Below are 22,153 nucleotides of genomic sequence, written 5' to 3'. Positions count from 1 at the left end.
CCCAGACCCTCACCTGTCCCAACCCCTCACCTGCTCCAGCCCCTCACCTGCCCTAGTCCCTCACCTGCCCCAGACCCTCACCTGTCCCAACCCCTCACCTGCTCCAGCCCCTCACCTGTCCCAGCCCCTCACCTGTCCCAGCCCCTCACCTGTCCCAGCCCCTCACCTGCTCCAGCCCCTCACCTGTCCCAGCCCCTCACCTGTCCCAGACCCTCACCTGTCCCAGACCCTCACCTGCTCCAGCCCCTTACCTGCCTCAGCTCTTCACCTGCCTCAGCCCCTCACCTGCCCAGCCCCTCACCTGCCCCTCACATGTCCCTACCCATCTGAGGCCTCTCATCTCCTAGCTGCTCCATCAGGTGGACGGATCCATCCTCCCAAAGCAAAGGTGGTCCTCGCTTGTCTCTCCCATTCAGTTGTTTTGTGAGCCTCCATCGTCCGGCGCAGCGTCTTTCTTCTTTCTTTTTAAACTTACGTGTTGGTTGTTTTGGGTTAGTTTAAAACCATGTCATCGAGCCAAGCAATTCTTCCCACAGGTCAGGGTGCTGATTGATTGACTGGGTCTCATTCAGATACATTCTGTGCACCTGCAACAAGCACGTGCATACACACACACACACATTTTCTCCTTTTTCTACACAAATCATAGCACACTGGGCTCACTGGTTTGTACCTTCTACAATTCTTAGACTTTGCACCATTTTGTTCTCTTGGAAAGCTGCTGAGTGTCCCACTGTGTGGACCTCAAGGCTTTCAGTGGTCCCTGCTGGGCAAACATGGAGCAGGATTCCTAGCTTTGTTACTGCAAGGCTGCAGTAACAACCCTGTGCATTTGTCATTTTGCTCACGTGCATTATTTGTAGGACAAATTCACAAAAGTGCAATTACTGGGTTGAATAATATGTGCATTTAATATTTTGATTGATAGTCTCAAAATAATAGCACAGTTGATAGCACCACTATTTTCCCAGGAGATGGCAATGGACTTCAACCTGGGGGCTGCAGGTGGGCTTGAGGGGAGGGCTTGGGAGCCCCTAGATTTGTAGACAAACATTGTGCATGTACATAGGTATATTTTTCTAGGTGACCAAAACTTTCATCAACTCCACAGAAGGGTGCCGTCCTACTCACCCTGTTGATTGGTCCCCCAGCTCTCCCAGAGGGAACTTCCCATCCCTCAGGAAGACCAGCCATAGACATTCCCTCATCTGGGTCTTTCTCAGGGAAAGACCCCATCTTCTCTGCCATTCCAAGTGGTTATGGCCACCATGGCCAGCAATGGCTACACAACGCTCACCATTTGCACAAGAAGCAGCTGAGACGGGTCAGTGCGATGCCACCTTTATCAGATGGACAGGGACATAGAGGCACAGATGAGTTATGTCACCTGCCCAGAAGGCAGTGCTGGGATTCGAACCCAGGTGGACCAGTTCTTCCTCTTCTCTGGCAGGAGCGGGAGTGGGAGCGAGGACAGGGGGTCTGAGGTTCTCGTCCTGGCTACAGTATCTGGGGAACTTGTAACAATGCAGCCTCTCTCACCAGCCCAATCAGGCCTGGGGCCTGTCTCAAAGTCCCCAATATTCCAGAAGGAACAGGAGTCCGTGTGCTGCCCTGAGGGAAAGACTCCTTACTCCTGCGCCATATTTTTGGTTTGATTCTTTTCCATTATTAAGCATTTTTTTTCCAAAACAATAAGGATTGATGGTATAGTGGTGAGCACTGCTGCCTCCAAAATAAAATACCCCAAAAGTGACCAAAGTGAACTTTTAAAAAAGTATCATTTTCACGTCATAGGTTTCCACTTAGTTGGTTATTCCAACCCATTGTGGCTGTTATACTTATTTGATGCTCAAATTGTCCCATCTTTTGTTGGCATGGGCCTTCTGAATCCTTTGACCTAACCCAGGAGCTCTTGAAAGAGTTTTCACTATCGGGGGGCTATTATTTCAGTTCTAATAGGTGGGTTTTGCAACCAGTTTCCTAAACGTGAGGGGGCTGCTCTCCATGCTCTAGATGAGAACGAGTGACCAGACTTCTTCTTCAGCTCCATCCTACCTTCAAGATGCTTTCAAGTGCCAGCCCAGCTTTTGGGAAATGCAGTCTGTGTTTGTTCATGAGAACACACTCTGCTCAAACTTGAAAACATAAATACAACCCAAGTGTGGTAAGGCTATAGAGTCACGGAAACAGTGACACCTTGATGTCACTTGATCGCAACACCCAGCTACAACACAGTGTTCTTCTACTTCAAGGATCAGCCCCAAACATCTAAAAATAGGTCCTTCTCTTGGGAAATACAAAATGGGGCTTAAAAGAAGAGAGCCGTGGAGGCTGCCAAGAAAATCTGGAAAACTCAATTTGTAACTCTTTTTTTTAAAAAAAAAAAAAAAAAAAAAAAAAAAAAGGAAAGATAAACACTCGAAGTTGCTTTACCTATAAAGAACCAACCCTGGGTTAGCCCGGTGGCTCAGGTGGTTGGAGTGCCATGCTCCTAATGTGGAAGTCACCAGTTCAATTCCAACATGGGCCGGTGAGCTGCGCCCTCTACAGCTAAGATTGTGAACAATGGCTCTCCCTGGAGCTGGGCGGCCGTGAGCAGCCGGAGGTTGCAGTGGGCTGCTGTGTGCTGCCAAGAGCAGCCGGCAGCCAGCGTGAGTGGCCAGCAGCCGGCAAGAGCTGCCGCCTGACAATCAACGACTGGCAACCGACTGCTTCAGCTGGGGGGAGCACAAGGCTCATAATACCAGCATGGTTCAGGGAGCTGTGTCCTACACAACTAGACTGAGAAACAACGGCTTGAACTGGAGTGGGGAGGGGGAGGAGGAAAAAGGGGGGGGGGGAAGAACCAACCCAGGTTGCTTGACACAAGATAACACACTCGACTGGGCTTCATTCATTGGGATTTGTCCTTGGTTCTGGTCCCTTCCACTGCTCAGAAGGTGAAAAGAGTGGAAATAAAAGTAAATAGCATCCCTCTATGTCACATTGATTGTGTACAACTGAAGCCAGTTCAGAAGACTCCTGTGCAACCTGAGTGGATTCCCAAATGCTCAGAGGCCCCTGCCCTCAGGTGTGAAGTCTGATTGTGTGGAGAGACCCTCAGGGTCCCATCCTGTGTCCTGTGCTACCTCGGGCCTCAGTCCCCTCCAGCACCCTCCACCTCACAGACTGTGGTGAGAATTAAGTGCAGACGTGCAAGTAATGTGTGTGTGGTAGTGTCTGGCCAGGGCTCTGATGGTAAGAGGGGAAAGGCACCGATAGGCATGGTGGGGCTGAGGTACCCTTGTTCCCCTGGACCTGGCACAGGCTAACTGGCAAAAAGTGGAGGCATGTATCAAGTGCTACTCGCTGGTCTTAGAAAGCCCAAGGGAGATAGAATTGCTTTTCAGACTAAATGAGGCCATCTGAGAGAGTGCATTTTATAAACTGTAAAGTACCTGGTAAATATGAGGGGCTGTTATCTCCATTCATTCAACAGAATGTTCGCAGACCCCATCCCCACCTACTTTGTTCGAGTCCCCGTGCTGGGAACCAGGAGTACAGCAGAAGGGCACAGACTGCCCTCTGCCCTCAGAGTCTAACAGGAGTCTACCATTGTACAAGTTCCAGTATAGTCACTCAGTCCTGACTGCCACCTCACTAATAGCCAGCATCGTTTGGATGTTGGCTGTGTGACAGTATCTGTATGCACCTCCCACAGCGCATGGTGAGGACACTCTGCAGGTGCCCTAAGGCTGAGCCCTAGCACCTCCTGCAGCATCAGCTGTCCTGTCCCTGGGATCAACTTGAAGGGCCCAGTTCAGAGGCGACAGCAGCCCCTACCTCTCCACACCCCCTCCACCCAGCCTGGCACTTCCCAAATCTACCTGGAGGCTGATTGTTAAGGTCTGCCACAGCTGGCACTTCAACAGATGCCAGGCTTCCAGAAGCGTTGCCCAGCCCATACAAGCCTTTGCCTTGTGGTCAACTTCCTGTTCTTTTCTGGCTTCTCACCTGCTCCCTTTCCCTCTTTAAGAGCCCATGAATTCTCCAAAAATTCAAAAGTACGTTTTCTGTCCAGGACAATGGCAGTGAAGCCTCATAAGGGATGGGCAGCATAGCTATGTCTATGGATTGTTTATTTGTAAGATGATAGCATAGCTCAGAAAGCCAGGGGTATGTTATGAAAAGCAGAACCTGAAAGTGCAGAGTAGGACCTTGTAAGTGGGATGCTTTAGTCCAGAGGGTCTCTAGTAGCATCATTCAGAGTCACGTGCTCACACCTGAAGTCCACTCATAGGGGGGAACATGTGAGCAAGAACCACAAACTACAGAATCTGGCTACCAAGACCAAGCGAACGGAATTATCAGATATTAAACATAAAATGAATATCAAGCAAAATTAATAAAAATATACCAACACCTCAACACATTGTATCAGCATTGCACAAACAGAGAGAAGACTCTAAAAGCAGCCAGACACCTAAGGCAGAGTCCAACAAAGGGGTAGCAGCTCATCTGACAGCCACGCTCTCAGCAGTGGAATGATGTAAAAAGAGGCAGAACACAGCGGGAAAGCAGAAGTGCTGAGAGCAAATGAGTGTTGGGGGGAAATGACATTGTCTGACAATTCCAACTGTCTACTACCAACTGAGGTTCCTAAAGAAACAACTAACGGTTGTACTTCAGGAAGAAAGAAAGTAACATCAAAGGAATATCTGAGATGCAAGAATAGTCTCCTGACTCAAGGTAGGGAAGGATTTCTTAAACTTGATCCAAAAAGCACAGACTATAAAGGAAAAGATTAACATATTTAATTACATTAAAATTAAGAACTCAGTTCATCAAAAGACATGATAAAATGTGTGTGGTGTGCTTGCAGAATACAGTTGTAATATTTACAATGAGATCCACACCATTAGAAAGAATTCCTATGAATTAATAAGAAAATGACAAAGCCATAAGGAATTTGGAACCAATAAAAAAGTTCACAGAAGAGGAAATATACAAAAATAAGCTTAATCTTGTTAGTAATCACAAAAATTAAAATCTAATGAGATACATAGAAAATTTCAAGAAATATACCAACCAACCACCAAAAATACCTCCTTGAACTAATAAGTGAGTTTAGCAAGTTGCAGGATACACTGTTGACACATAATATCAATCCTGTTTCTATCCACTAGCAATGAACAATTGGAAAAGTAAAAAATTATTAAAAAGCAATATTATTTACAATAGCACCCCCAACATCAAATACTTAGGTGTAAATGTAAGAAAATGTGCATAGCATCTATAGTGCCTTAAACTACAAAACATTAATAGGAAAAATCAAAGGGCATGTCAACAATCGGAGGGAGAGGTATACCATGTCCATGGAAGACTCAACAAAGAGAAGATGTCGGTTATCTCCAAAATGATCTCCAGATTTAACACAGTCCAAATTGCAGCAGACAGATGTTGACAAGCTGATTTTAAAATATATGTGGAAAGGCACCAGCACTAGGCATGGGGTGAGCTGTCTCCTGAGAAGTGTGAATCACCTGCACTGATGATAACTCTCTTGATTATAGTGACTTTATAGAAAGTTCAAAAACCTGGTAGTCTGATTTCTCCAAGCCGCAAACCCACCCCTATCATCCCAAAACTCCAGTGGTCTCATAACCCAATAAGTTCTTCTTCTTTTTGCAAACTTATCTTCCTACTTCATAGAAGATAGACTCCTGTGCACCCACTGTACCCTGCATGAAATGAAAGATTGTCATTGTCTCTGGAGGCCTCCAGGTATCCGTCCCCAGCCCCATAGCCCTTTCTCCCTCAGGAGGACAATTCTTAGAAGGCACTGAGGAAGCTGGGCTCTGAAGGACTTTGGGAGTGGCATCAAGTTAGGCCTTTGGACCTGTTGGATTTGAGGAGCTTAATGGGCAGGGCCAGGACTGGGGAGAGGCAGGTGAGGTGCCTAGGGTGCAAAATATCATGAGGAACTTGTTGTTAGGGTCATGCAAGTTCAGGGTTGGCTCCTGCAGAGAGCAGAGACATGCAGTGGGCAAGTGGGTGGGTGTGTGGGGCTGAAGCCATGGCGAGAAGTGGGGTGGAGGTGGGTTCCTGGGATCGAGCATCTGTGGTGCTTCCAAGCACAGACGTAAAGGGAGTGAATGGACGGAGAACCCAGAAGGCTCACAAGGACTTTCTAAGGAGGCCCCGGGAAGGAGAGCTGCTCAGAAAGTCAGAGACAAAGCAATAGCAGAACCATTTGGAGCTCACGTCAGTCCCTCTCCCTGCAGGCCTCTAACTGGACATGTGTCTAGTGGACATTTAGTTCCTCCCTGGGGCTCTCCAACAGGGGTACAAAGCCCAGCCCCAAAGCAAACAAAGGCAGAACCCAGAGAAGACAGGGGAAAGGTTGCTTTCTCCACCGCAGGGCTGATAAAGGGCTGGACAGATTTGGGAGGTGATTAAACTGGTAATGGACCTGAGGGTGTCAGACATGATAACCTGGGGGCTCCAAACAAAGTACCCACAGGGCCAGGAAAGCACTGCCAGGGCTGAGGGGATCCAGGAGCAGAAGAGTGCTAGTCCACAGTGAATGTGAACTACAGGGAGCGTGCCACCCAATGGCATGGGGCAGCAGGGGAGGTGATGTGGTCCATTGAGGATGCCAGGTCCTTTTTACAGAGGACATTTTCTATGTCACGGCTCATTTCAGCCTACTCTGGCCTGGGAATGGGTTCACTGTGGCCAGAACTATGGATTTCCCAAGAAATGTCTGAAATATGGATTTCCAATGTGAAATATTGTTTTAAATTGTTGGCAACTTATTCAGAAACGTTTAAAAAACTGTATATGCCAACACCATTTGGGCCAAGAAGACACATCCACATGCCAAATTTAGCCAAGTCCTTCCATTGGCAACCTATGTGTTAACCCCTTGAATTTTCCAACAAAAGTTGCTGTGACTCCGGGCCAGCCTTCTGCCCCACCTACATTCTCCATAACAGCTTTTCACCAAAGCTGAGGAGAGAAGAGACTCTCAAAGGGAAGCACGTCCTCTACTAGCAAACGAAGCCCCTCCTTCTACGGTTTTGTCTTACAGGTGTTTGGGTTCTGGGTCTGGATCCTGGTGGCTTCCACCCAAGTGGCAAACCCGTTGCTGCAAGGATGGGTGATGTACGTCTCGCTGACCTCGTTCTTCTTCTCTCTGATGTTCCTGCTGTCTTACTTGTTTGGATTTTATAAGAGATACGAGTTCTGGAAAGTTCTGGTAAGAACCAGCAAGGGGACCCAGGCCCTCAGGCTCCTGCCAGACCGGTATCCTGGGTGCTGTGGGGATAGTGGGCCTTCTGGGTGGGGAGGGAGAACCAGAGACCTTTTCTGGGATTGGCCCCCACAGAACCAAGACTTCTTATGTTCATGAGTTTTCTGTTAAACCAGAATGAAAGTGTTGCCCTGCCAGAGTTAATCTCTCATTGTATAAACCTCTGATGGCTCCCTTACTGGGAATATACACGTTCTGTATACAGTTGACCCTTGAACAACGTGGGGCCTAAGGGCACGAACCCCCCGCACAGTCAAAAATCCATGTATAACTTTGACTCCCCCCAAAACTTAACTACTAATATCCAAGTGTTAACCAGAAGCCTTACCAATACTATACAGTCAATTAACACATATTTTTTGTGATATATGTATTACATATTGCGTTCTTACAATAGAGTAAGTTAGAGAAAAGAAATTGTTATTAAGAAAATCATAAGGAAGAGAAAATAAATTTACAGTATTGTATGCATTTGGTGAAAAAAAATCGCGTGTTAGTGGCCCTGCCTAATTCAAACCATATTGTTCAGGGGTCAGCTATACTCCCGTATCAAGCATATCGCGACACATTTTCCCCCAATTTTATTTGTGGCAAAAATGTTGGAGCATTACTGAAGGAAATACTGGCAGGACAAAAATCGCCCCAGTCTCAAGGGCCTCTCACGGTCACTAGGCTCATTCTTCCATATTCTTCACAAATTTTATGTGGAATTTATATATATTCTAATCACAGTGAACCAATAATTTGGTGTGTCAATTCTTTCATTTAATATTACATCACTAATTATTTTTCATGTTGTCACATCATCTTGATAACCATTTAAGATTTTTCCATGTTGAACAATTTAAAACACACACAGACGTAGTGAGGATTATATTACGGACCCTTGTGTAACGATGACCCAGAACCCAGCGTTATGGAGACTTTACCACACTTGCTTTCTACTCTTTGCTTTTTCCCCTGAAGAATGTTAAGCAATCTCCATGCATCATGTCAGTCCATTCTACACACTTCAATATGCCTCCCAAACGCATGCATGCGTCTTACGTTTTCACACATATATAAAGTTAATCCCTTGGTGTCATCTGAGACCCAGGTCCCACTCCAATATGTTGGCCCGTTTCGGTCAGGATCCTCACCAGGGCCACACATCACAGTTGGCAGTGAGGTTCCCGGGTACCTTTAGTCTAGAATAGCTTCCTCTGCCAGTGGAAGCCAGGTCAGCTGTCCTGTAGTAGGTCCCCCATTTTGGATTTGCCTGCTTGCTTCTTCCTGGTGTGACTTGACTCCTTCCTTGAGTCCCAAACTCTCTGTAAGCTGGAAGTTAGCACTGCTGGTTATTGAAGATGGGTTAACCCTTTCTGGCAGGAACGCTTCATAAGTGGCTTCAAGTCACATCACACACGCTGACTGGCAGTCCCTCTCTCAGGGAGTGTGACAGCCCTACCCCATTAACTTTTTCTCTAATGTTTTCTTTCATCTACCAATGAATTTTCCTGAACTGAATATTCCATTCAGGCTTGCAAAATGCCTATGATTTGCCTCTGGTGACATTCCTTCCAGAATTGATAACCATTTATAATGGCTGCATGACATTCTTGTTGAACTGAAGGACACTGCTGAGAGTTTCACACAGAGGTTCCAAAATTGAAATCTGGAATCAGGTTAGCAGACTCTGTCAAGTCTACTGTGTGTGAGCCAAGCCTCAGTTTCCTCCTCTGTAAATGGAGATAACAACAGAGCCACCTCAGAAATTTCTCTGTGAAAATGAAATGAGGCAACATGTGTGTGTTAGGACGGTGCCCAGAACACAGGAGGTCTTCATAGTGCCTATGGTTAAGAGCGTAGGCTTGGAGTTAATGTGGCCTGGATTCAAATCCTGTCTCACCCATTTGTTCAGTGACCTTGACCTTGTTTCCTTTCTTCATAATGGCACTAACCATGAACAGAACCTACTTCATAGCTGATAGGGTTGAATGGGATAGGTGAGAGAACAGCTTGGCACGGAATAAGTTCTCAGTCAATGCTGGCTAATGTTGATATCACTATTGCTGTTTATTAACCCACTGTGTTCACTACATAGATATTTCATGAGAAACACTGCAAAAAAAAAAGCAGGAACTGGAGGGCGGGGCATCCCTTTTTCCCACTCTTCCCAGCTGTGTAGTCAAAGGAAAGCACCCACGCGCATAGGTGACCGTGTGACATGGCCTGTGCTCTGCCCTTCCAGGACAGCCTGTACCACGGAACCACCGGCATCCTGTACACTAGTGCGGCTGTCCTGCAGGCGCATGCCACCATCATTTCTGAGACCGACGACCTAAAGAACTACTTCATAAACACCGCAGCCTCGGTGGGTGCTGGACCAGAGCGCTGAGCCCCAGGGACGGAGGGGTGGTGGGAGGCCCTGTGCCCTGGGACTGACGAGCCTGGGGGACAGAGGAAGAGTGTGTGCATGTGTGTGTACACGTGCATGTGTGTCCCGGGCTCAGGTTCAGGTATCACCTCTCTTCTGCTTTTCCACCTCAGCCCTCTGGCATCCACTTCACTACCCTCAGATTTTTTTTTCCAAAACACAATTGGAACACCCCTCTCTCCTATGAAGAATCTTTGATGCCTCGCACTGCTGGTGGAATGGAGCCCAGACTCCTCAGCATGGTTGACTTGTCCAGGTGCCCTTTCACTTCAGTGAGAGAGTCCACAGGGGGAACACGTCAGCTAATGGGACCCAAGTCAAGGTGGCCCAGCCAAATGGTGGGACAAGCAGGACCTCCAGACCTTAGGCCCAGGGGCACAGACTCCTGGCCCCAGCTGCCTGCCTGCTAGTCTCTGCACCACAGCCTCGAGTCTCCATTTGTGCAATAGCGCCCTCATGTGGCAGGGGCTCACAGACGGCAGAGGCCTCCTCCAGTGTGGTCCAACCTTCTTCCTTTACCGGACATTGAAAACTTCCAAGGTGGGACTCGAACACGCAGACTGGGTCTGAGTCCTGTGTTATCTGGGGGTTCCCACAGGGGTGCAGCATGCGGTGCTGTCCCAGCGTAAGAATGGGGTGCCAGGCAAGCACTGTGACCCACTAGGGTAGACTTTACAGCCTGTCTTCTTTCCCTTCTCGTCAAGCTGCTTTAGCTTCTTTCCAGTCGCCACTCCAGCTGCGGCCCCTGGGCCTCAGTGGCCTGGCCCAGCACTCCCGCTGCTCATTCCTGGTCAGCTGCTCTGGCCATACTGGCCTCCTTGCTGCCCCCTGAACACACGACACATCCGCTGGCCTTGGGGCCTTGGCAAGGACACCCTCACTCCAGGAGGCAGCTCCCTCTCCTCCTTCTGTTCTTTCTCAGGTCACCTTCTCAGTGAGGCCTTCCCTGCGCCCCTCCCCCAGGGCCCCCTTTCTTGCTTGATTTTCTCCTGGGCACTTGTCCCCCTCTCACTATCACTTTGCTGGTTTCTGCTGGTTGCTTTCTGCTTCTGCCACTAAATGTAAGCTCCAGGAGGACAGGAGTTCTCAAACTTTCACTGTCATAGCTACTATCATTTTTGAAGTATAACAGGTGCTTAAAAGATATTTGTTTGATGGGTGAATGAATGAATGAACGAACGAACGAATGAGCGAGAGCAGAGTGTGAGTGGACAGCAGGACAAAGGGAAGGCCTAGAAGACATGTTAAGGGTGAGGGCCTCTGTCCTGAGAGGCGGGGTCGTCACACAGTTTCCGCCACATGCTGGTTAGACAGGCCACGGGTTTCTCTCGGGCAGTTTAGATGAGCAGAGCGGGCAGAAGTGCCCAAGTTGAGGCCATGAGAAGTCCTGGTGAGGGATGGTGGCGCTGAGACAAGGGAGAGGTGGGCGTACTAGTCAGTCGACCTTGGATTTGGCCGTGGCGGATGGGGGAGGGCGGAATCGGGGTCACAGGTATGGCTTGGGCAGCTGGACAGGATGAGGGTCCTGGCGCCATCTGAGCTCGTGAGGCTCATGGTGAATCTCAAGAGTCAGCATAGACCTCTGAGAGCTGGCGGGACCTCTGAGGCTCTCATGGCAGCTGAGCAGCCAGTGCTCGGAGCAGAGTCTGGGCTGGCGAGTGAAACTGTGGGAGTCTTCAGGCACTGGTGGTGACAGAAGGTGGCAAGGGCAGATGCCTAGGACCCATGGCAGACGAGCCTCTTTACGAGCCACTTCACAGCAGGTGGAGAAGCACACAGGCATAGATGAGACTTGAGCAGGACACGGTGTGTGGCCTCAGGATGCCCGGATGGAGAGTTTCAAGGAGGATGGGGCAAGTGGCTGGTGGCGTGGGCACACAGAGAACACAGGGGACACAGCGGGGTCAGAGCCAAAGCTGAGTACCCCGTGGAGGGTGGCAGGGCCGGCCCCCGTCGTGTGTAACGCTGTCACTCTCTCTCCTTGCAGTTCTTTGCCTTCATCACCACTCTGCTCTATGTCCTCCACGCCTTCAGCATCTATTACCACTAGGAGCCGGGCCTGCCCCTGTGAGATGCTTGGAAAGCCTGGTCACTGGATGAGAAACACATCAACAAAATGTTGGTGAGACTAACAGACCGTCTTTTCAGACTGAGCGATGGAATCATACTCTGCGTGTCCATTCGGGCATTTTCAATCATCAGGACGAATGTGGAAAAGCTGTTATTGTCTTTTGCCTGGGAAAGTAACTGACTCTTGGACTGACCGCCAACCTCACTCTTCTACATACTAATCTCTAAAGTCCTCACTGGGCCCCCCCATCACGCCTGGCTGGGGACTCTGCGAGGACGGTCCCCAGAACAGGAGCACGGGAATGCTCAGTCTTACTTTCTTAAAACCAAAACGGTGCTGTCACTGCTGCCACGTCTTTGCCTAGATGCACAGACCTTCCCCTGCCCTGTGTTTCTGCTCTGCTTTGCAGTGGGGACCAGCCACATGGCCACCCCGTACCCCATCCCCTTCCTTTTCCTCCCCAGCTTTGGGATCCAAGGAAAATCTGTGTAAAATCAATTTGGGGGGTAGATTTGTGGGAAAATAGTGAGTGACTCTACAAAATTGTTATATCATAAGACCCAGGGAGGGGTTCTCTCAGAAAGCGTGCAGCATGAGGCCTCCAGCACCCCACCCCGGAAGGACTAGAGGCCACCTTGTCCCTCAGAAAAGGTCTTAAGAAAGGAAGCAGAGTGTCATGTGCAATGACACCCTGTCACATTACGTGGGACATCTCAGGAGGCTGGGAAAGGACTCTGTCCCAGGGACATGCTCTCATGTGAGTGCCCACTCCCCTCATGTCCCCCATGCTGCCACCTGGGTGGGGCCTCCTGTAGTGAGGGGTTCCCACGGGCTGATCCCCGCACTGGCATTTGATTTTTGGACCATTCTCAATAAAAAGGCTGGCGTCGCACACACAGGAACCTAAAAATCAGGTGCTTGGTTTCAAAGTAAATGTTTTGAGAGGAAGCTGTGTGTGGGGGGTCTGTGACCTGGGCAGGGGTCCAGCCCTGTCCTCAGCTTCGTGCTGGGTCCCCTGTCCTTGTGGGCAGGGCACAGCCCGTAATTGTATACACTTCTGCCCCTACAATAAGTTAGGACGCGGAGGGACTTGTCTCAGCTGATTGGAGAGCTCACAGTTTCTATCAGCTTCTTTCTACTCCTGGGGGGCGGGGAGGGAAAGGGGTACAAGGATTTACCGAAGACAAAACTGGCTTCACTGTCATTCACTGCTCTCTCGAAAAGCTACCATCTATCTCTCCTTCTTGCCTGGCAGCTGTCTGAGATGAGCACTGTCCATATTTACTGAGTCTCCACATCCAAATAAAAGGTGTTTGTACAGCGAACTGCACTGAACCAATCACTTTCGCGATGTCAGCAGCTGGAGCGGCCACTGCTTCGTGGCCCCCTGTGGAGGTTTGAAGGCCCAGCCCACCAGCCAGCAAAGTGGGATGGCCATATTTGTCTCCAGGGCTCAGGCTGGCGGCATTGTTTCCACCTCAGTGAGGATAGTTCCAGAACCAGCTGAGGCAAAGCTGGGGCACACTGGCCCGGCCTGGGGGATAAAGGGCTTTGATGGGCAGGGAGTGGGCCCCTTGCCGGCCCTTTGCCTCATGTCCCTGCTCTTCTTCCTTGGGTGCTGCCCTTCTCTCCCACCACCCTGCAGACCCCCATTTACTACAGACACTGTGGACCCAGCCCTGAGTCCCACGTCCCCCATTTTCCTGCAGCTGACCTGTTCCCAGCTCACCACCACCTCCCAGCTGGCTCGCCTTTGGGGTGGGGGGGTCTCCTCTCTGTCTAGGGCCCTCCCAGGACCACGGAGTCACCAGCAGGAGAGCATCCCGTGGGCTGGGGCACAAGCTTAATTGGCTTTTCTCCTTTGGCTCATCTGTACTCCACTTCCCCATGGGGCTTCTGGGATGCTGCACCCAAATCCTTGGCTCCAAGTCAGCTTTGGGCGACTTCAGACCAAGACATCCCACAGCCATGGCCTGAGCATTAAGCATGTGAGCGCAGGGTCCCACCAGTCACACCCTGTACTGGGCTGAGCAAGTAGACGGCAGGTTGGATGTGCGGCTTCGTCCCAGAAAGTCAGTGATTCTTCCTTGGCCAGTAACTGGGTTAAGATCTTTAAAGGCGAGGAAAAAAAAATAAAATGTTAACATTTGAAAAACAGACAACATACCTATGGGGGCTGGGGCGGAGCAGGACTAGAACAGCCCTGAGTGACATGGTATTAGTCCCCCTCCCGACTCCTGAATCTGTCACTGGCCTTCATGCTGGGAATTTGAAGTGGAGCCAGTCTCAGTGGAAGCTGGACACTGACTTTGGAGAACCATATGCAGGCTCTTATCAGCGTGCTGGGGGCTGAGGAAGTCGTGCCCATCTGCTGATCTCCCCCCAGAATCTGCAGGGCTAGATTCTCCCACGGTAGGAGCTGGTCCTTTGAGGACCTTGCTCCTGCACACCTGTACCTCTGTCACCGTCCCCAAGGCTTCATGTATCTGAGCCTGCTCAGTACACAGCAGCTGGTCCATCACTTGTCAGCAGGGCACGTGGGGGAAGTGCTACATTCCCACGGTGGCGCTGCACCACCCTGTGCAGAGGCCTAGTGTTTTTGCAGAGGAGTGTTGGACTTGGTGACAGAACACCTGGGAAGACTCAAGGCCCCACCTGGATGCCTCTTTATTGCGATGTACCCTCCAGGGGCATCCAGGCAGCACACTGGTTTCTGCCCGCTTTCTACTGACCTCCCAGCCCTGTCCCAGGGCCAGTAGCTGCATGTCCCAAGGGGTTTGAGTAGCGGGGGCAGCTCCACCTGTGTGCCACAGCCCCTCAGAGCTCCGCCCGCTCCCCAGTCCTCCTTGCAGGCCCAGCTCCTGTGCCAGCCTCAGCATTGTGTCATCGGAGGAAACCCTCGAATTCCACATCCAGACACTGCGCGCCCAGGTCATAGGTCAAGACCTTCCCCATCGCCGCCAGGGTTCTTCCCCCTTTTCTTCCTTGTCTTGACCCTTAGTCATAAGGAGGTGTTTTCGAAGCATAGGAAACAGAAATACATAGCCCAGTTTATGAAAACACACAGAATACGACCCCAGGAAGGTCATCCAGCAGTGCATCGTGCTCTCTCCCTCCTTTCATGTTAGCTCCAGGTTGATAAATTAAGGTGTGTGGCAGTCATGGCCCCTCACACCCGTTTCTGGCCTCCCGCGGTCCTGCTGTTGTCCAGGGCTCAGTTCTGGCCACCAAGAGGGAAGCAGAGATCCGCTGGGGACAGGAAGGAAGGGAAGGGGTCTGGGAAAGCTTTAGCTTTCCTGAGGAAGGGGTCAGACAAGACTGGCTGTCTTAGATTGAGTTCCAGGGACAGACTGAGCCCAGAGCTGTGCGCATGTGGTGGACATTCCATCTCTTCTTCCTGGGCACACGAAGCCCTGACCCTGTCAACATGGACAAGTCTTGTTTGTCTTTGGGGGTCTTCCCTGAGTGCCTTTCCCCAGCCCTGCAGTTAATCACTGCCTCCTGGGTGGCCCTGCACCTGGGTGTGTCTGCGGGGTCTCCCCCACTGGACCATGAGTTTCCAGGTCGGGGAGCCGGCTCTTGGATGTTTCTATCATCTTTGCCCATCCCCAGCCTCCAGCCTGGCACCGCCAACCTCAGCTCCCACTGCTCTGCCTGCACTGTCGACAAGGACAGGGACGTGCATAGGCCGCAGCTGGCCGGCGGGGTCTGCTGGTTCAGCTGGCTCCTGCCCTCCCTGTCCTCACCTCCAATCCATAGTCTGACATCCTGGGAGCCAACGGTGTTCTCTGCCCATCCCTCTACTTCCTGAACTCCACGTGGCAGTCTAACACCTCCCACCTTCAACTCTCATCTACAAGGAGGAGCCCAGCCTGCCATCACCAGGACCCGGTCCCCTCTGGTGGCCTCGCAGGGCCCTGCTGTGGGCTGGCCAGTGTGCACTCCTGTCCAACCCTGGTTCCAGGCCCAGCACACAGTAGGGCTAATAGGAAGGCACTCAGTGCCCCTGAGAGCCTCATGGCCTGCGTGTTCAAGGAGCTCTTCTGAGGGGACTGCTAAAACCGTGCCTTCAAATGACACCCAAACTGCAAAGGCACATTGACATGGGGCCAGCTGGGCACCGTTGCGGGGTGGGTGAGAGGATCCAGCCCCTCTTAGCAGGTGGCGCTGGAATGGGAGATGAGAGATAATCACAGAGGTGGCCTAGAGCCTTCTGGGCTAAAGGCAGCCACTCAGGACCCCAATGAGCCAGGCCTGACCTAAGACAGAGCCCAAGGGGCTGCTAGTGGCAACTGTGCTCTGTCCCCTACTTCCCAGCTGGTGGGCTCCCTCCTACCCCAACAGGCCCGAGAGGCCACTCGAGGGGGAGACCTCTAGAGCAAGCTGGCCAGCAGACTAAAGTCGGGGTAGGCGTGGAGCGTACGTGCAACTGCCATCCGGCCCATGGCATGACGTGGTACCAGCTGATGGCCCAGTGAGAGCACTGGGGGTGAACTACCGAGGAAGGGGTCCACCTACGGGAAAATTCTGGGACCTTTTTAAATTTGCTACCCTTCCCTAGCACTGCAAGGCTGTGAGGACCCCTTTTAAGAGCTCAAAGTCAGGCAGCGGTGTCATCCTCTGCTTTTGTTCTCAGCTGCTGACTGTGGGATTGGCTCTCCAGGCCCTCCCATCTTCTGAGTTACAGGAAATCACAGCTGGTGGCTCCTGCAGTGACCAGAACAGAAACTTCCACTGGCTGAACCAGGAAGGGACAAAAACAGCCTCAGGCCCAGGAGGTGACCGCCCGGAAATGAGGTGGAGACACAGGTGTGTGAGTGAGAGCCAGAATGTTCTCTAATGACTCTGCATTCACAAAGCGGAGAAAACGTTGCTTCTGAGAGTGAAGGTATGTGGAAGATCACACACACGTGTGACAGTGACGACCCTGGAGGGGGTAGTGTTTACTGTAACTGGCTTCCACGTCTTGAAGCTTACGTCACGGCAGGCTCTGCAAAGGGTACTCGGCCCCCATGACCTCATTTCACCCACAATGGCCCTGTGAGTGCGGGATCGTGACTGACATTTTATAGACAAGGTCACCAAGGCACAGCCTCCAAGTAATTTGCCTGAAGTCGTACAGCGAGTAAATAGCAGAAGGGAGATTTTTAACCTGGGTCCCAAATGTTCTCTCTCTAATCTGAGGGCTCTCCAAGGTCCCTCACTAGATGTCTGTTGTCCACTCAACATGGGACCAGAAGGAGGGCGATGACAGTGACAGAATCAGAGGGGAAGCCCTGACCCAGTATGTGTCTGCCTTTGTGGAAGGCAGTTCGTAGGGGACAAAGCCAGAGGCCAGAGTTCAGAAGGGACAGCTGCCTGGGTGCTTCCTGTGGGAAAGAAACCCAAGACAAGAGGGTTGTGACAACCAGGTGACGGAGGCAGCCCAAGCAAGCAAAAGTGTCCATCAGCCAGGGGCTTGACCTGGGAAGCATGCCGCCTTGTCCCCTGGCCTCAGAAGTGTGACCATCTCTGTCCAGTGACGTGTCTCGCCTGTCTCTAGCAGGTTGGAGCCATTCAGGCAGGGGAAGAAAACCAACATTTCCAGAGCGGGAGATCTCAGGTCCAGGGTCTCCTGCCGTAGTGTTCCTGGTGTGGCAGAGCAGGCTGGAGCCAAGACGTGCCTCTTTCAATGGGCTTTCCAATGGCCGGGTCTGTGTTCTACATCCACGATATTTAAAGGACAAGGGACCGCTACCTCCTACCCTCGGCCCCTCCTCTCCCTCACCCACCATCCAGTCCCCCGAGGGGACCACTGTGAAAAGTATGGCTTCTCTCCTTCCAGGTACTTCTTCATTTACACTTTTACAAACTTACAGTTTCTGACGAGAAGAAAAAACATGGGTGATGCTTTATGATTGGTCTGCAACTTCCTTTTTTCACCTCCAAAATACATTCTCCTGGACACCCTCCGTGTCAGCACATGAATGTCTACTGTCCCTTTTCCAGCTGGCCTGAGGTCTCACAGTGTGGTCATAAGCCTCGTGTGTCTGAGTGACTTCTCTGATGCTGAGCTCATGTGGCCACAAGGCCTTCTAGAGAAAGAGTTGTCCTTTCTCACAGAGCTGCTCCTGCTGAGCAATGACCAGAGGTGGGGGCGGCGGGGACAGGACCTGGTAATGCCAGGAGTCTGGTCTCTCTGGTGTTTAAGAGGTTTAGAGGAGGTGATGGATCTGAGAGGTGATGGTTTGGTGGGTCTGGAAGGTCTTGGGTCTGCGAGGTGATGGGTGTGGGAGGTGATGGGCCTGGGAGGTGATGGGCCTGGGAGGTGATGGGCCTGGGAGGTGATGGGCCTGGGAGGTGATGTGAAGGTGATAGGTCTGAATCATCTCCCACAATGCAGTGCCCAGCTCTGCACAGTCAGGGCTGCTCTCCAAACCAGCAAGGCTGGTCAGATGAGGGTCAGCCCACCTCCCCACAGGCTGTGGTTCCTGTTTACCCTCTTGGGCTGGGCTGTTCCCTGCTCACCTCTGGGTGCACCTCTCTGGACCTGCCTCCTCTGTCAGCCACATGAGGCAGTGGCAGGTCCCCTTCCTTCCTTCCAAGGGCTTCGTTGCTCTGAGTCATAGACCAAGACCCGGGGCAACCATGAGCTTTTCCCTCCTCTTACTTTTAGCCCCGCAGTTGGAAAAACGGGTCTGTTTGCCGTGATAAGCATCAATTCACGCAAAGGACACACTTCGTGTCATGGTTGGCAATTTTCGGAAAACAATGGAACACAGTCCCTATGGAGTCTGAGGTTCCTCGCTTTCCAGAAGCCTGCCTGCAGGCTGAATTGTCCCCTCCTCATTCCTCCTCTCCCTTTCCCCTGCCTCTCTCCCTGTCCTTACCACTCACTGTGCTTGGTGCCCCCCACATGCCAGGCAGTGGACACCGACAGATGAATTAGTGAGTCCTACTACTCTCCACAAGAGCATTCCATCTTCTTCTGTACCAACTTTCTCATTCTGCTTGGTGGAGTTTTTATGGTTTTATCATGTTTTCTTATTTCATGCTGATCCACCTCTCCAGGGCTATTTCCAAGACATCTGGGCTGCTCCCTGGCCCCCTGTGTCTTTCAGATCTGTTCCAAGCACTTGGCATTGACCAAGAGTTCCAAGGACTGAAGGAGCATAGGCACCTGTAGGACTCCCCCCCCACCCCTCCAGAAGAGCTCACACTGGCCTTAGAAAGGCCTTAATAGCCCCCACCCAGAAGGCTTGCAAGTACACCAGCCTCACCTCTACTGCCAGGCTCCCACAGACACCTCCCTTTCCAAGCTGGTCAGTGCTCAGCTTGGGCGTAGCACTCAGAGAGTGCATTTGGGGCTGAATGAATGGACAAGTCACTGTGTGGGACCCGGTTACCAGACAGGTCTACCACTTCAATTTGTAGAGATGGAAGCGGTCGCCTTGATTTGGGAGAATCAGGGCTGTGAACACAACTTTCCTTTGTACCTTTCCTAAGTGTAAGTGTATTTTTTCCAACAGAAATGCTAAAAAGAAAAGATAGTGAGACAGGACCCAATGGCACGGCAGATGGGAGGTTAAAGTTTCCCTTACTTTCTAACGACTGAAGGCCGTGTCTTCTCTAGAAGGTGGGCTCCTTCCTGAGGGGTCAGTCCCCATAGGCAGGCCTTCGGAGGAAGCCCGGGTAGAAGCATGAGTTTGAGAGGGAAAGGCCTTGGGCCGAGGCTGTTCCAGGATGTGCCAGCTGAATTCTGGCACTTACTCAGTAATTGCTTCAGTCTAAGAAGCATGCTGCACGGCAAAGGCTGTCAGAGGGGCAAGTAAAACCTCAAAGGAAGGTGCTTCGCACGGAAACAAGCCAGCCCAGCCCCAAACCTGCTGAGACCACATTCCAAGGACCCAGGGGCCCAGCCCTGCTCTGTGCCTCTGATGTTTCTTGCTATTTTGGGCAACTTGGGCCAAATCCCCTGTGCAATTTGCTGGGCAGGTCCTGGCTCTCATATCAGGGTGCAGCCTCCAGCCTTCTCTGGGGCAGACAGAAGGAGACCGATGACTTTCGGGGCTGAACAGGGACAATGACTAAGCTTGATGCACACTTTACACCCTGTGAGTGTTGCCTCTTTCCTCCTGAGCCCAGTCTGCCTGCCTTTGGCCTTTCCAGCTGAGTTCCACAAGCCACCCGGTTCCCTACAGAAATCAAAGCTTTCTGGCCTCCAGGACTCATCTACGCTGGTACACCCTCTCCTTCTTCTCTGCACAGGCCCCCTCTAGCGCTCCTGTCCCCGATGGTTCCAGTCTTCTTCCAGAACTCACTGCCTGTGTCTGTTTCCTTCTGCCCTGGACGCCCCCACCCAAGTGCCTCTGACTCTTAGTATGGATTTCCTTCTTTGTACCTGTAGCCCGGGCAGTGTGTGGATCCGTGACTGACGCTCCTTGCTCCCAAAGACCCTCCCCACTTACCCACGGCTCACTCTCTTTCACGAGCAACCCCAACTCCTAAGCCGAGCCAGGCTTTGCTGGGCTCCCTGCTCCGTCCTTCCAGCACCAAACCTCATTGCACATTTACTTTATGGGTGTCTGGTTGATGTCTGTCTTCCGTACCCTGTGATAAGCTTCACACAGGCAGGGACCATGTCCACACTGCTCCCAAGCTACTCTTGTTGCCTGGCGCTGACGGAACTGAGGTCAAGGGCCCCTGTTACTGTTACATCTTGAGTGCTCCCAAGAGGTGCTCAGAAATGGGGGCTTGTCCCCACCCCAACCTTGTTGTACAGTGACTGGCCCATGTGCCACCTCTCAGCATTTGCAAAGATGGGGAAAGTGCTCAGCCTGGGTGTCTACTGACTGCATGTGATGTACCTTTTCAGTGGAACCCACTTTGGGAGCAGGGGCTCACAGACCCTCGGCCCTAGGTCCCTGTCCTTGAGATACCCAGGCAACGCTAGCCCCCATTGCATGCTCTGAATCCCAGAGCTCAGTGATTACTCTCAGGTGTTGGGGGTGTGCCAAGCCTCCCCAGCACGAGGAAACACGAACCTAGCAGAAGTTGAGAACAAGAGAAAAAGATCACATGTAGTGGCTCATTGTCACTGGAGGCAACAGGTCACAGGTGCCCCCTTGGACCATTAAGGGACTGCTCTATGGGGAGCCGCACTTCTAGTTTTCAAGTGTATGGATTTCAGGCAGTAGGGACGGAGGCAGTGGGGACAGTGCCACTGGAGTCGAGTCCGGTTACTGTCTCTGTGACCTGGGCACACTCCCTCCCCACTCTGGGCCTGTATGGTGGGTGACACCTACCAGAAAGGCTCTGTGGGATCACGTCATATAGGCAAAGTGCTTGAGTGCCTAGGGCAGGTCGGGCACTTAGTCGGCTCGGGCCAAGGCCGCTGTGACTGCCATTAACCCATCTGTCCAGCAGGCGCCCTCATTGATTCACACCATGGGTGGAAATCCAGGCTGTGGTGACTGAAACAAGTAAGATCCCCTGGGATAAATGCTGGCCCAGGGCAGTTCTGAGCTCAACCTTCATCCTGCTTCCCCAGTCATACACAGGGATGGGGACCTCCAAATATCTTTTCCCTGTCAGGGTCCAGAGCTCTGACAGCCGGGAAGGGGTGCCTCGGGGAACAAGCCCCGCGCCATGCTTGAGATGACCACCAAGACTGGATTTGGGCGGCTGCCAATGGTCTTCGTGGAGCACAGCATCTGATGGCCATTGCCCACCCTAAGCATGGTTGCAAGTGCTTGTAGCTTTGGAGGCACAGCAGCAGCACTCAGGCTCCAGGCTGAGCTCCACCGCTCAGCAGCTGTGTGGCCTTGGGCAACTACTTCTTAACCTTTCTGAGCCTCCATTACCCCATCGGTCAAATGGGAGTCATTCTACAGACCTCGAGAGCAAATCACCTGCTATTATTTATTGGCAATTCCTGTCCCCTGGATCTTTCCCAGAACACGTTCCTCTCCCCCAATCCCCTCCCATCCACAGTGGGGTGGTGACATCCTCTGCCCTCAGGCTGGCACAGCTATGTCACTTTCCACTTTCTACTTCGTATACACCCACTCTGGGCTGTGTTAGTATATTGACCGAAGCCCCAGATCCAGCCCAGGCTGACCCCCCCACACACTCACACCCACTCTGCAGCTGGGAAGACTGAGCATACTGCAGTGACTTATTGTTGGCTGGGGTTGTTTTTCATACCTGCTGGAAACCAAAGTGTGGTCCTGTGCTTCGTATCAAAATGAACCATCAGCAAGTGGCCCAGAGCCTCCTGGGGAAGCTCTGCTGTGACATCAAGACAGATCTGTCACTGCTTCCAACACTCTTTATGTCCAAACAGAATCATCCCACTTCCTCGTCTCTGGTCAGGCACAGGCCAGGCTGGGGC

At 51.7% G+C, this 22,153-nt stretch overlaps 1 protein-coding gene and 1 long non-coding RNA gene across 2 annotated transcripts in view; one reads left to right on the top strand and one right to left on the bottom strand.

Annotated features, from left to right (window-relative positions):
* Positions 1-13,106, top strand: part of MALL (mal, T cell differentiation protein like) — a 23,638-nt gene extending 10,532 nt beyond the window's left edge. Inside the window, exons 2-4 of the mRNA XM_019725850.3 lie at positions 7,073-7,240; positions 9,525-9,647; positions 11,698-13,106. Of these exons, the coding sequence (XP_019581409.1) occupies positions 7,073-7,240; positions 9,525-9,647; positions 11,698-11,760 (354 nt within the window). The 3' untranslated portion in view covers positions 11,761-13,106. The remainder of the gene's footprint in view (positions 1-7,072; positions 7,241-9,524; positions 9,648-11,697) is intronic.
* LOC148758893 (uncharacterized) lies at positions 12,700-22,153 on the bottom strand. The gene is made up of 2 exons (XR_016020397.1): positions 21,967-22,153; positions 12,700-13,891 (listed from the first exon to the last, which is right to left on the bottom strand). It is a non-coding gene; the product is annotated as an uncharacterized LOC148758893 (long non-coding RNA).

This window comes from Rhinolophus sinicus, chromosome 2 (genome assembly GCF_057876585.1).
Source record: "Rhinolophus sinicus isolate RSI-liver-muscle chromosome 2, RSI-T2T, whole genome shotgun sequence".
Lineage (NCBI taxonomy): Eukaryota > Metazoa > Chordata > Mammalia > Chiroptera > Rhinolophidae > Rhinolophus > Rhinolophus sinicus.
Note: the sequence above shows the minus strand (reverse complement) of the source record. Positions and strands in the feature narration are given on the sequence as shown.